Raw genomic sequence first — 11,463 nt, 5'->3', positions numbered from 1 at the left:
GGAACCAGCCATTGCTCAGGGACCAGCAGCCAACTCTGCCTGGGGCCCACTGCCTGCTGCCACATGGCTGCCACCACTGCTCTGAGACCAGCAGCCATCTCTGCCTGGGACTGGCTGCTCCCAGGGCCCACTGCCTGCCACCACATGGTCCGCCACCACCATTTGGGACCTACAGCATTTCTGCTGCCTACTGCCGTGGGGATCTTGCAGCATTTTCTGAGAGGAAGATGGAAAAGAGAGCGAGCTCAGGCCGGAAGCTGAAGATCAGCCTGCCTCAGCGGATGGGGAGGGGAATGGGTGTGGCTTGTCTCTTAAAGGGACCAAAACCATAACCGTAAGGAAAACGTGGGAGGAAGAGGTCTGCTCAGTGCTAGAGCGGTCGCTTAGCATGTTTAATGCCCCGAGTTCCAACTCCAATACTGAAAAAAATTAAACAAACAATGACAGCAACAACAACAGCAACAATCTCAAACAGCCCAGCATGGGGGCAGCGGCAAAGGCGGAGTGGGGGGGATTCTGGGTTCCAGGTCAGCCTAGCCTATAAGTCTTTGTATCATAAAATAAGTTATAACTGAATAAATAAAATACACCTTTGGGTGTTATGCCCAAATCCGCAGGGTCCCCACAAAAGCCAACAAAGGAGACCGAGTTCCATATCTAAAAGCAAAGAGCCTTTATTTTAATCAAGTTTGCAAACTCGGTATCTCCATATGTCCAACATATTGGAATAAAAGGAGAGCCCCAAGCTCAATTAAAATTGGGTTTTTATAATAGTAAAGGTGGGGGTGAGGGGTGTCTGAGGTTCAGGACCCCTGATTGGCTAACACGTGTCTAGGGGTGACCTGGTGAGGTGCTCTGGCAGGTGCCTCTACCTACAGGGGTTGGAATGTCAGGCATTACCTTTGAATGGTCTGCCCTTGGGTGGGGGTCGGGTAGTCTCAGCTTGTGGTGTTTTCCTGCAACCAGGCATTGCTTCAGGATAAACTACTGAGACTCAGGCCTCTTACTTAAATTTATCGATGGCCAGAGTCCCAGATGATAATGGTTGGAAGTAAAGAACTTCCTTTGGATGACCTGCCCAGACTTAGATTGTCATGGCTGGCCCCCACAGGGGACAGTCTTCTTCAAGCCTTTATTAGAATGAAAACTGTTGTAATAGGAGCGGCAGGGCTGTGTCCCGCCACTCAGCCGCCTGACGGCTAGCTTTATACCCAAAATAATTACACGGAAACTGTATTCTTTTAAACACTGCCTGGCCCATTAGTTCCAGCCTCTTATTGGCTAGCTCTTACATATCGATCTAACCCATTTCTAATATCCCTGTAACACCACGAGGTGTCTTACCAGGGAAGATCTTAACCTGCATCTGTGTCCGCAGGTAGGAGAATCATGGCGACTCCCTGATCGAGCTTCTTTCTCCCAGCATTCTGTTCTATTTACTCCGCCTATCTAATTTTATGTCCTATTAAAGGGCCAAGGCAGTTTCTTTATTTAACCAATGAAACAACAGATAGAAAGATGACCCTCCTCCATCAGAAAACTACCCTGTTGCTTCTTTTTTGTTTTTAGTAAATTTTATGTATTTATGAGTGCTCTATCTGCATGTACACCTTTACACCAGAAGAGGGCATCAGATCCCACTGTAGATGGTTGAGAGCCACCATGGAGTTGCTTAAGGCCCCTGAAAGCAGACAATGCTCCTAACCTCAGGGGCATTTCTCCAGCCCCAACCCTGTTGCTCCTATGCCAAATTGGGTAGGTCTCCGCTTTCCAAAGGCCAAAGGATTGACGTCTGAGCCTATTCACCTTTATGAATTGGGAGGGTGGGGAAGCAGAAGGTGACAGATGCCTGTAACCTCAACACTTGTGAGATGTGAGCAGGAAGATTAGGAGTTCAAGGCCAGCCTTGGTTACACAGTAAATTTGAGGTCACTTTGGAATTCAGGAGACGGGGGTGGGGGGGGGCAAAGAAACCATTTCTTGGAATAAAGTAAAGGCAGCAGGAAGCAATAGACTCCAATCAAAGCAAGATGGCTATCCTTGACAGTCAACTTGACGGGGCTCAGGCTCAAGATGTGACCCCTCTGGACGCACCTGTGTTTTCAGGAAGGGGAGAGGACCTTCTCTCACCTGTCGCGGGTAGCCCAGATCTCGAAAGCAACGGTTGCCCGCCTGCCTGCCTGCCTCTCTTTGCTTTGAGGGCCTCTGTTGCTGCTGTTGTCACTACCCTTCTGCAGCCCTTCACTGACACTGAACTCAGCTTCCTCGGCCTTCCGCAGGCTGCAGCTCCCCAGGCATCCTCCAGGCATTCAGCACCAGTCTGGAACTGCTGAGGCATCCAGGTTCTTGGGCTCTCAGCCTGCAAGACTTTAAGACAATCCTGAAGCCATTTCTGACTATTCTGAATCCTCTCAGCCTCTGTGCCATAGTGCTTCCCCTCCTCCCCTGGGAACCAAGGACCGAACAGCTACACATGCACATACTCAGTTCTGAACACGTATGTTTTGATTCAGTCCCCTGGGAAACGGGGTCAAAATGACCTCTTACCTCATCTGATCTGGCAACAGCTCTCCAGTCAATTATTGGTAATAGCCCTTTCAAATAAGCCAATCAGAATAGTCAAAGAAAACCCCCCTTATTTCTGTGGCCCCTTTAAAAGTAGACTGTACCAGCTATTCGAGGTCTCTCAGCTTCCCGAATGTTGGGGGACTCTGTCATGACAGAATTAATAAAATCCTCATGCTTTTGCATCGGCTGTGGTGTATGAGGTGGTCTCTGGGGGTGACTCCTCCTCGGTGTTTGGACGCTAAAGTCCAACAAGCCCGCCCTGTGTTCCAGCCACTGCTGTGATGCCAAGCCTCCAGCACAGAAGCCACTCTAGTCTGGTCTTTTTGTTATTGCTTCTTTTTAAGATTTATTTTATGTGTATGAGTGTTTGGCTGCATGTAAGTATGCATGTATGTATGTGTGTATGTATGTATGTATGTATACCGTGTGCATGTTTGATGCCAGTGAGTCTATGAAGGTCAGAAGAGGGCTCAGGTCCCCTGGGATTGGATTTACAGACAGTTGTGAGCCACCACGGAGGTGCTTTGCAATCCAACTCGCAGGAGGTGTCTCCAGGGCAGGAGGTCAAGGTCATCCTCATTGTGCACAAAGTTCCAGGCTACCCTGGACTATATCTCAAATGCCAACAAACACACAGAGAAACAAAAGCCGCGAGGCAGGAAAGGATACTGCAAGACAGAGCCCACACAGGTGGCACACTGGTCAGGCAAAGACAACGCGCAGTGGAGAAGCTACCGCAAGAGGGGAAGTCTAGGGTTCGGGTGTGGCTCAGGGGTAGATCACAAGACCCTGGGTTCCACAGCCAGCACTGGGGGGGAAAAGTCAAGGCAGGGTGAATACAGGAACCCAGAAGCCACATTGGAAGAAGGAAGAGGAGCACGGAACACAGAGCAAAGTCCCTGAGATCAGAGGTTCCCTAGGAAAGGCAAAGAGTCAGAGAAACCAGGAAATGGGAGGACAGTGGGAAATGAAAGGGCAGGGGAGGGGAGGAAGCAGGTACAGGACCAGCTAGAGAGGAACTCCAGCATGGGGCTGACCTCTGGGCTGAGGTTGCAAGGGGAAAATTAGATGGAGAGCCAGCATGGTTGCTCTTCCTGTGAGGTAGAGGCAGAAGGATGGAGTGTTCAAGGCCAGCCTCAACTACGTGATGAACTTAAATCCAATTCAGGTCATTAAAGCTAAAAACAAAAGGCAAGTATGAAATGATACCCCATTTTTTTCTCTGAAGGCAACTTAAAGAATAGAAGAAAAAGGGATAGACATTGAGCCGGGGCATGGTCATGCACATGTGTTGTCTTGGCTCCTTGGAAGGCTGAGGCAGGAAGAGAACCTGGAGCCCAGGTGTTCCAGGGAAGCCTAGACTAGCAACATAACAAATCCTAACCTCAAAAAATACAAATAAAAAGTATATGAAACCAAACAAACAGAATAGAGCACAGAGCTGCAGGCCTTTGATGCCAGCACTTGTAAATTTGAGAGCAGCCTGACCTACATAGTGAGTTCCAGGACAGCCAAGGCTATATAATGTGACCCTGCTTTAGAAAAAAAAAAGTCAAGGTGTAGTGACACCTTACCTGGAATCCCAGTGCTCTGGGGGTCAATCTGGAGGACCAGGAGTTCAAGATCATCCTCAGCTACACAGGGAGTTTGAGGCCAGCCTGGTCTCCATGGGACCCTGCCCCAAAATAAGTAAGTAAAGCTTTGGCTTTTGCCCACAAAACTCCAGAAGATCTGTAGATTTCACCAGCTGCCCCTGCAGCAGCCTGGAGCGGCCACTGCCCTCGGTTTCCACAGCTCTTTGGCCTCCTCAAACTCTGAACCTTTTCTGGCTGCAGGCTCTGGGTCTCTGACTGAGCCTGGCCTGAAGCTCACGTCCTCTGGCTTCTGCCTTCCTGGTGCTGGGGTCACAGGTGTGGCTACCTCGCCCAGCTCGACCTGTGCCCGTGTGCTTAATGTAACGTCATGATTGCGTGTTTAACGTCATGATTGCGTGGATAGCGTGTGTCTGTGTGCGTGTACTCAACTAGGAAGCCAGTTCTAGTCTTCCACCATTTTCGTCCCAGTGATCAAATTCCAGGCTTGGCAGCAAGCACTTCTACACAGATCCCTCTCACCAGCCCGATCCGGTGTATTCTCGTCTGCTGAAGCTACAGGGCTCTGGGAGAAGCACACACGGTGTGTAGAGGGTTTGCTCGGTTATTTGCTCAAAGCCACGTGACATCACTGGGACATGAAAATGACAGTTCCTCAAGGAGGGACCGGCCAGATGACTCCCCACTTGAAAATGACTGTTTCATGCATTCTAAACCTGCGGCCAGATCACACTCAAAAATGGAGGGAGGGCCGGGCGGTGGTGGCGCACGCCTTTAATCCCAGTACTCGGGAGGCAGAGGCAGGTGGATCTCTGTGAGTTCGAGACCAGCCTGGTCTACAGAGCTAGTTCCAGGACAGGCTCCAAAGCCACAGGAAAACCCTGTCTCGAAAAACCAAAAAAAAAAAAAAAAAAAAATGGAGGGAGGCTGGAGAGGTTCCACACTGTGGGAGGGGCTTGCTCTTGCTCCTGTTGAATTTTTTTTGAATTTTTAAAAATATAATAATTTATTAAGTATCATTAACATAATATTAATTATACACAGCAATAGGTTCCATTATGACGCTTCTTACACATACACAATGTATTGGGCTCACATTCACCCCGTCATCTCTCGTCCCTTCCCTCTGACCCCTGCTCCATCCCGACAAGTCTTCCTTTTTCTTCCGTGTGTGTGCTTTTACCTCCTACTTCAAAATTTTCAAAACTGTGTGTGCATGATATGTGTAAGGGCTCGCCCGCACGGACGGAAAGACTGTAAAGATCAGCTGGGAGTGGTGGTGCACACCTTTAATCCCAGCACTCGGGAAGCAGAGGCAGGCGGCTCAGTGAGTTCAAGGCCAGCCTGGTCTACTTCCAGTTTCAGGAAGTCCAGAGCTACTAGTGAAGTACCATCTTGAAAAACAAACAAACAAAACAAAACTGTGGAGGTCAGAGGACAGCTTGGTGCAGTTGATTCTTTTCTTCTGCTGTGATGTGGGTTCCAGCAACCAAATTCAGGCTGCCCAGCTTCATTGCAGGGGCCTTTTCTAACTCACTTCTCCTTTGGCGTCTCTGTGTTGTGCGTGGGTGCATTGTGGTTTCCTTAGGGTTGTTTGCATGAGCATGGACGCCTTACCAGTGGCTACCCCACTGAAGGAACCGCCTCCCCATCCTCCAGCAATTGTTAACACTCGCAGGACCTCTAGGATTGTGTAGATTTATTTATTTCACGTGTGTGTGTGTGTGTGTGTGTGTGTGTGTGTGTGAGAGAGAGAGAGAGAGAGAGAGAGAGAGAGAGAGAGAGAGAGAGAGAGAGAGATATTTATACAAACCTAAGTGCAGTCACCGACAGGAGCCAGAAGGGGGCGTCAGATAACCAGCCGCTGGAGTTACCGGCAGTTGTGAACTGCCTCGTCTAAGTCCTGGGAACCAAACCTGGTCCTTTGCAAGAGCCGTCCATATAGTCATAACCGTCAGGGTGTCTTTCTGGCCACTGGAATTATGTTCTTTTTCTCTGGAATTCATTTTTAGGAGGGACATTTTATTTTAGACAGAACCTCACACTTTAGCCCGGGCTGACCTAGGACACCCTATTTAGTCAAACTGTCTCAAACTCATTGCAATCCTTCTGCCTCAGCTTTGTCAGTGCTGGGTTTACAGACATGATCTACCACACCAGGACTTTAAAAATCTTTATTACATTTTTTACTTATTTTTAATGGGGGGGGGGGGTCAGCAGCAGCCCATATGTGGAGGTCGGTGGGCAACCTTTGTTGAGTTAGTTCTCTTCCACTATGTGGGTTCTGGGCTGGAACTCCGGGTTCTCGAGGCTTGCCAGAAAACGCCATTCTCTTCTGAGTCATCTTGAAGGCCCACCGCCAGGCTGTATTCTTTGGAATTCTTTTGTTGTTGTTTAGGTTTGGTCTTTGTTTTTAGAAACAGGGTTTCTTTATGTAGCCTTGGCTATCCTGGAGCTTGCTATATATAGATCGGGACAACCTTGAACTCACCTGCTTCTGCCACTCAAATGCTGGGATTAAAGAAATGAGCCACCAGGCAAACCCAGCCTTATTTTTCTTTGGAATTCTCAGGACAGTCTGACTACTCTGTCCTGGAATGTGTTTATGAAGGAGATAGAGACTCGAGTCTTGAACTTGCCCTGATCCGATCCTTCGTCCTCCAACAGCCTAGGATTACAGGTGTGCTCCTGGCTTGTTTCCACCTGGGTTTGGGACCCAGGGCTTAGTACGCTTTGGGAGCAAGCACCATCTGAGCCACGTCCCCTGCCTCCCTGCAAACCCGCAAACTTTGCTGTTTGAAAGAACAGCGAGACCTCGAGTATGTTGAAGAGGGTGATTCTGCCCGCCCCTCTGGGACCCCCCTCCGCCTAAAGTCCGAATTGTGAAGGCCTATTTTACAGGTGACTGGCACATGTAGGAGTCAAATCCCACCCCATCCTGCTACTGGGGATGGAACCAGAGCCGCTCTGGTACTAGGCAAGCTCTCCGCGGCTCGGTCGCCATAGCCCCTTCTCACCCATTTTAAAGACCTGGAGACTGATTAGAGACATCACACCTGGCTAGGGAGTCCCGCTCGGTCCAGGGCTGGACCTCCCCAGCGCGGCCACCAGGGGTTGTGAGCACCCCAAGAGGCGAAGGCAGGTGGTAACGAAACCAGGTCCAGGGACCCCTCGTTGTCTGGGAGTCTGAGCCCTGGAGGTAAGGCGCCAGGTAGTGGCTGAGGCAGGGTTGGGGCGGGGAAATCGAGTCACCCGCCCTCCGCCCGCCAGGACTCAATAGGGCTGGCGGGGAGCTGTAGGCAAAGGCTGGCCGGCCCCGCCTCTTCACTAGTGCAGTCTGGAGCGATCCGCCCGATCGGCGGCTCGGCTGGGTCAGCACGGCTTGGCCTGGACCCACTGGCGAGGTGAGACCGGCCGGGCCAAACCTTTAGCTCTGCCTCCCACGGGGGATGGGTCTCTGCCTGTGCTCAGGTCACCCACTTCCTTCCTGCTCGCCTCAGCTGAGAGGTGCGAGTGGGAAATCCACAGCAAGCCCTGCGCTGAGTGACCTGGGGCGAGTCGCGGACCCTCTCTGAGCCTTTACACGAAGCACTGAACGAGGGATTCCGGGATCCCGCACTAGCAGAAACAGGAGGGCTTGGTGGTGAGTGCTGAGGAGTAGGGGCGGTCTGTGCAGCGGAGGAGGGAGGTAGGGTGTGAGAAGCTGGCCACACCTACCACAGTGCTGGGCTCCGCGGTCAGAAGGTGGGTGTGCAGACAGCTGCTGAGGGTGCTAGGGGTCAGAAAGCTGCAGCCACGTGGTATGTCCGTTCTGGGAGTTCCTCAAGCTGGAAGGGGGGTTGGGAGGCCAGGGAAGATCATGGATAGAACTTCCTGAAAAAGGCAGGCAGCGTTGCTGTTTATGGGGGCGAGGTGAACACAAACACAGAACTCCCCTTAGAGGTTCAGCAGGACTCGTGTACAAAACAGTCATGTCACATGGGTGCCACGGAAGAATTCAGGCCTGTAATTCCAGCACTTGGAAGGCAGAGACAGTGGCTCAGGAGTTCGGGGCCATCCTCGGCTACATAGGCAGTTTGAAGTCAGCCTGGGCTACTTGAGACTCAGGGAGGAAAAAGAATTGGAGTATATGTACAGACAAGCCACTCAGGTTTCTCGGGACCAGAATTCCCATGCCAGATCAGAGGCGCCCACTCTGTTTGGTTCCGATGCACGCAGAGAAAGTGACAGCTGGCAATAGGCAGCCAAGCGTGTAAGGACACAAAAGTGAAACGGGTCAGGCAGAGCAGCCTCGTGAGAGTGTACAGACACTCAGACACTGGGGCCGATGGATGCATGCCCAGCACACACATACAGGCAGCCCCTGGCACGCAGCCCTCGAGTGTGCTAACTCTGAGAGATTTCTCACGGCCCAGCCCGGCCTGGATGCACGCGCCACCACCCCCCACCAGCCCCGTGCCCCGTTCTGGGGGAAGCCCAGTGCTCACATGACCCGAGGGGAGGGTTTCTGACAGCCCTTGGAGACGATGCATCATCTTTCCCAGCGGATGCACTTCTGCCCCAGGGAATAAAGACTCGGTGATCTCCACTTCTGCTCCAGGAGCCGGATTGCCTCTTGCAGGCTCCCTGAGCAGCCTGCCAAGGTGAGTGCCAACTACGAGGAAGGTGGTGGAAGAGGCCTGTGGGGCCACCCTTCCCTGCTCCTCTGCTCCTTGGCCAGGGCCAATTGGTGCTGCTGTGTCTTTGGGAGTGAAAGCTATGGATGGCTCCCTCTCGTGTGTGTGTGTGTGTGTGTGTGTGTGTGTGTGTGTGTGTGTGTGTGTTTGGACAGGTCTTACGTACAGATGACCTCAGACATTCTGTTTCCACTTCTCAAACTTTCTAGTAGCCGAGGCTGGCCTTGAACTTCTGATCCTATTGTTCTACCTCCTGCTGCCTGAGTTTACAGGCAAGCACCATCACACACAGGCTCACCTTTCCTTGGACAGGGAAAGGGGGGGTCTCGGGCCTGCTCTCTGTCCTTGCCCAGGGACTCCAGACTCTCTCTTCACTCACAGATGGAAGCATGGACCGTGCTGCTGGGCCTGCAAGTCATGTCCCTCCCGCTCCTGACTCACTGTGCAGCCCCGACTCCCACCCTGAAATTTGTAGCTGTGGGTGACTGGGGAGGGGTCCCCAATGCCCCATTCCACACAGCCCGGGAAATGGCCAATGCTAAAGAAATCGCCAGAACCGTGCAGATTCTGGGTGCTGACTTCATCATGTCCCTAGGGGACAACTTCTACTTCACTGGCGTGCACGATGCCAATGACAAGAGGTTCCAGGTATATGCTCAACAACAGGGTTAGAGGGTCCCGAGGGGAGGTCACTCCGACCTGGGGCCTTCCTCTGGGGAGGGCGGAGAGAAACAGAAGGGCTCCTCCAGGTAGCTACCTTGGACATCCAGTGCTTCCTTTGTCCTTGGTCTCTGATTTGGTGGCAGCGGCAGGGTGGCTGTTGACCCCAGAGGTGGGATGCCCTTTCTGTCTGTCACAGGAAACCTTTGAGGACGTGTTCTCTGACCGCGCCCTCCGCAATATTCCCTGGTACGTGCTAGCTGGAAACCATGACCACCTTGGCAATGTCTCAGCACAAATCGCCTACTCCAAGGTCTCCAAGCGCTGGTGAGCCTTCCCTCCTTCCCCCAAAAGACTCTCGCTGAGGGACAAAGAGACCCTTTGGCTTTTGGGAGAAAGTTTTTTTTAACTGCATTGTATTGACTGGGAGTCAAGCGCATGTGGGCAAGCCAGAGGACCTCTCTCGTCCACTGTGTGGCTTCCAGGGCAGGCAATCAGGTCATCAGACGGCAGGTGCTTTCCTCGCTGAACTGGCACTGCCCTCAGAACTTGCGTGTCTCGTGTAGTTCTTGCTGGCCGTGGCTCTCCTATGTAGCCAGAGATAACCCTGAACCCAGATCCTGCTGTCCCCATCTCCCAAGGGACAGGACTTCAAACATGCCCTGCCACACTCAGCTGTTTGGTTTCTGAGCTGGAATCGTGCTAATGTAGTCTAGACTGGCCTCAAAAATTACGATTTTTCTGCCTCCGCCTCCAAGTATTGCCACTGGGCCGCCAAATAAGCCTTTGAGGGCTGAGATGCATGCTCGGTCAGGGAAGCGCTTGCTAAGCAAACACAAGGACCTGAGGTCAAGCCACATAATCTGCGTTAAGAGCTGAGTGTGAAGACATTCGCCTGTAACCCTAGTCTGGAACTCTGGAGACAGGAAGATCCTGGGGCTCAGTGGCTAGACAGCCTGGCTGAAGCCGGGAGTCCCACAGCTCCGTGAGCGACCCTGGCTCAAAATAAAGTTGGCAAAATGGCTCAGTGGGTAAAAAGCACTTACCTTGTAAACCTGAGGACCCGAGTTCAGTCCTGGGAGCCCGTAGTGGAAAGAAAACCGGTTGCCAAAAGTTGTCCTCTGATCCCCACCACACACACACACACATACACACACATACACACACATATACACACACATACACACACACACACTAGCAATCAAAAATGGACACAAACAAATACAATGAAGCTGGAGAGATGGCTCAAGAGTCAAGAGCTCTTGCTGCTCCAAGACAAGGACCAGGGTTCACACCCCAGCACCCACATGAAAACCAGGTACGATCCCTTTCATGCATGTAACTTCAGCAGTAAGTGGGGTGGGAGGGGAGATAGGAGGTCAGTGGGGCTTACTGACTTCTAGGCTAGCCAGCAGGGGGCTGGGGAGCTCCAGGGTCAACGAGAGACCTTGCCTTAAAGGACACTCAGCTCCCTACTGTGGCCTCCATGAATGCATGGGGGTACGTACCCCTTACCACACATCAGAAATACACCAAAACACACCAAGGTACATGGCTAAAACTGGCCCTGACTTCTATGCACAAGTGCAAACATGAATATATGGGTACACACACACACACACACACACAAATATATGTGAACACACACACAATTAAAAACTTTAAAAAGAGGTCCTTTGCCTCTGGGTTTATTTCCCAGCACACATGGCAGCTCACAACCATTTGTAACTCCAGTCCCAAGGGATCTTTTTCTGACCTCCATGGGCACTGCATGCACTTGGTACAAGGGTACACATTCAGGTTCATAAAATTCAGGTAAGCATTCAAGCATATAAAATAAAAAATAAATAAAATCTAAAAAGAAATGTTTTTAAGATTTTTTTTTTTTTTTTGGTTTTTCGAGACAGGGTTTCTCTGTGGCTTTGGAGCCTGTCCTGGAACTAGCTCTGTAGACCAGGCTGGTCTCG

General features: G+C 51.4%; 1 protein-coding gene across 1 annotated transcript in view; it reads left to right on the top strand.

Moving 5' to 3' along the window:
* The first annotated feature begins 7,640 nt into the window (after window positions 1-7,640).
* Window positions 7,641-11,463, top strand: part of Acp5 (acid phosphatase 5, tartrate resistant) — a 5,640-nt gene continuing 1,817 nt past the window's right edge. The window contains exons 1-5 of the mRNA XM_005347448.3: window positions 7,641-7,803; window positions 8,705-8,803; window positions 9,218-9,484; window positions 9,696-9,823; window positions 10,255-10,363. Of these exons, the coding sequence (XP_005347505.1) occupies window positions 9,218-9,484; window positions 9,696-9,823; window positions 10,255-10,363 (504 nt within the window). The 5' untranslated portion in view covers window positions 7,641-7,803; window positions 8,705-8,803. The remainder of the gene's footprint in view (window positions 7,804-8,704; window positions 8,804-9,217; window positions 9,485-9,695; window positions 9,824-10,254; window positions 10,364-11,463) is intronic.

This window comes from Microtus ochrogaster, chromosome 5, assembly GCF_000317375.1.
Source record: "Microtus ochrogaster isolate Prairie Vole_2 chromosome 5, MicOch1.0, whole genome shotgun sequence".
NCBI classification, from domain to species: Eukaryota; Metazoa; Chordata; class Mammalia; order Rodentia; family Cricetidae; genus Microtus; species Microtus ochrogaster.
Note: the sequence above shows the minus strand (reverse complement) of the source record. Positions and strands in the feature narration are given on the sequence as shown.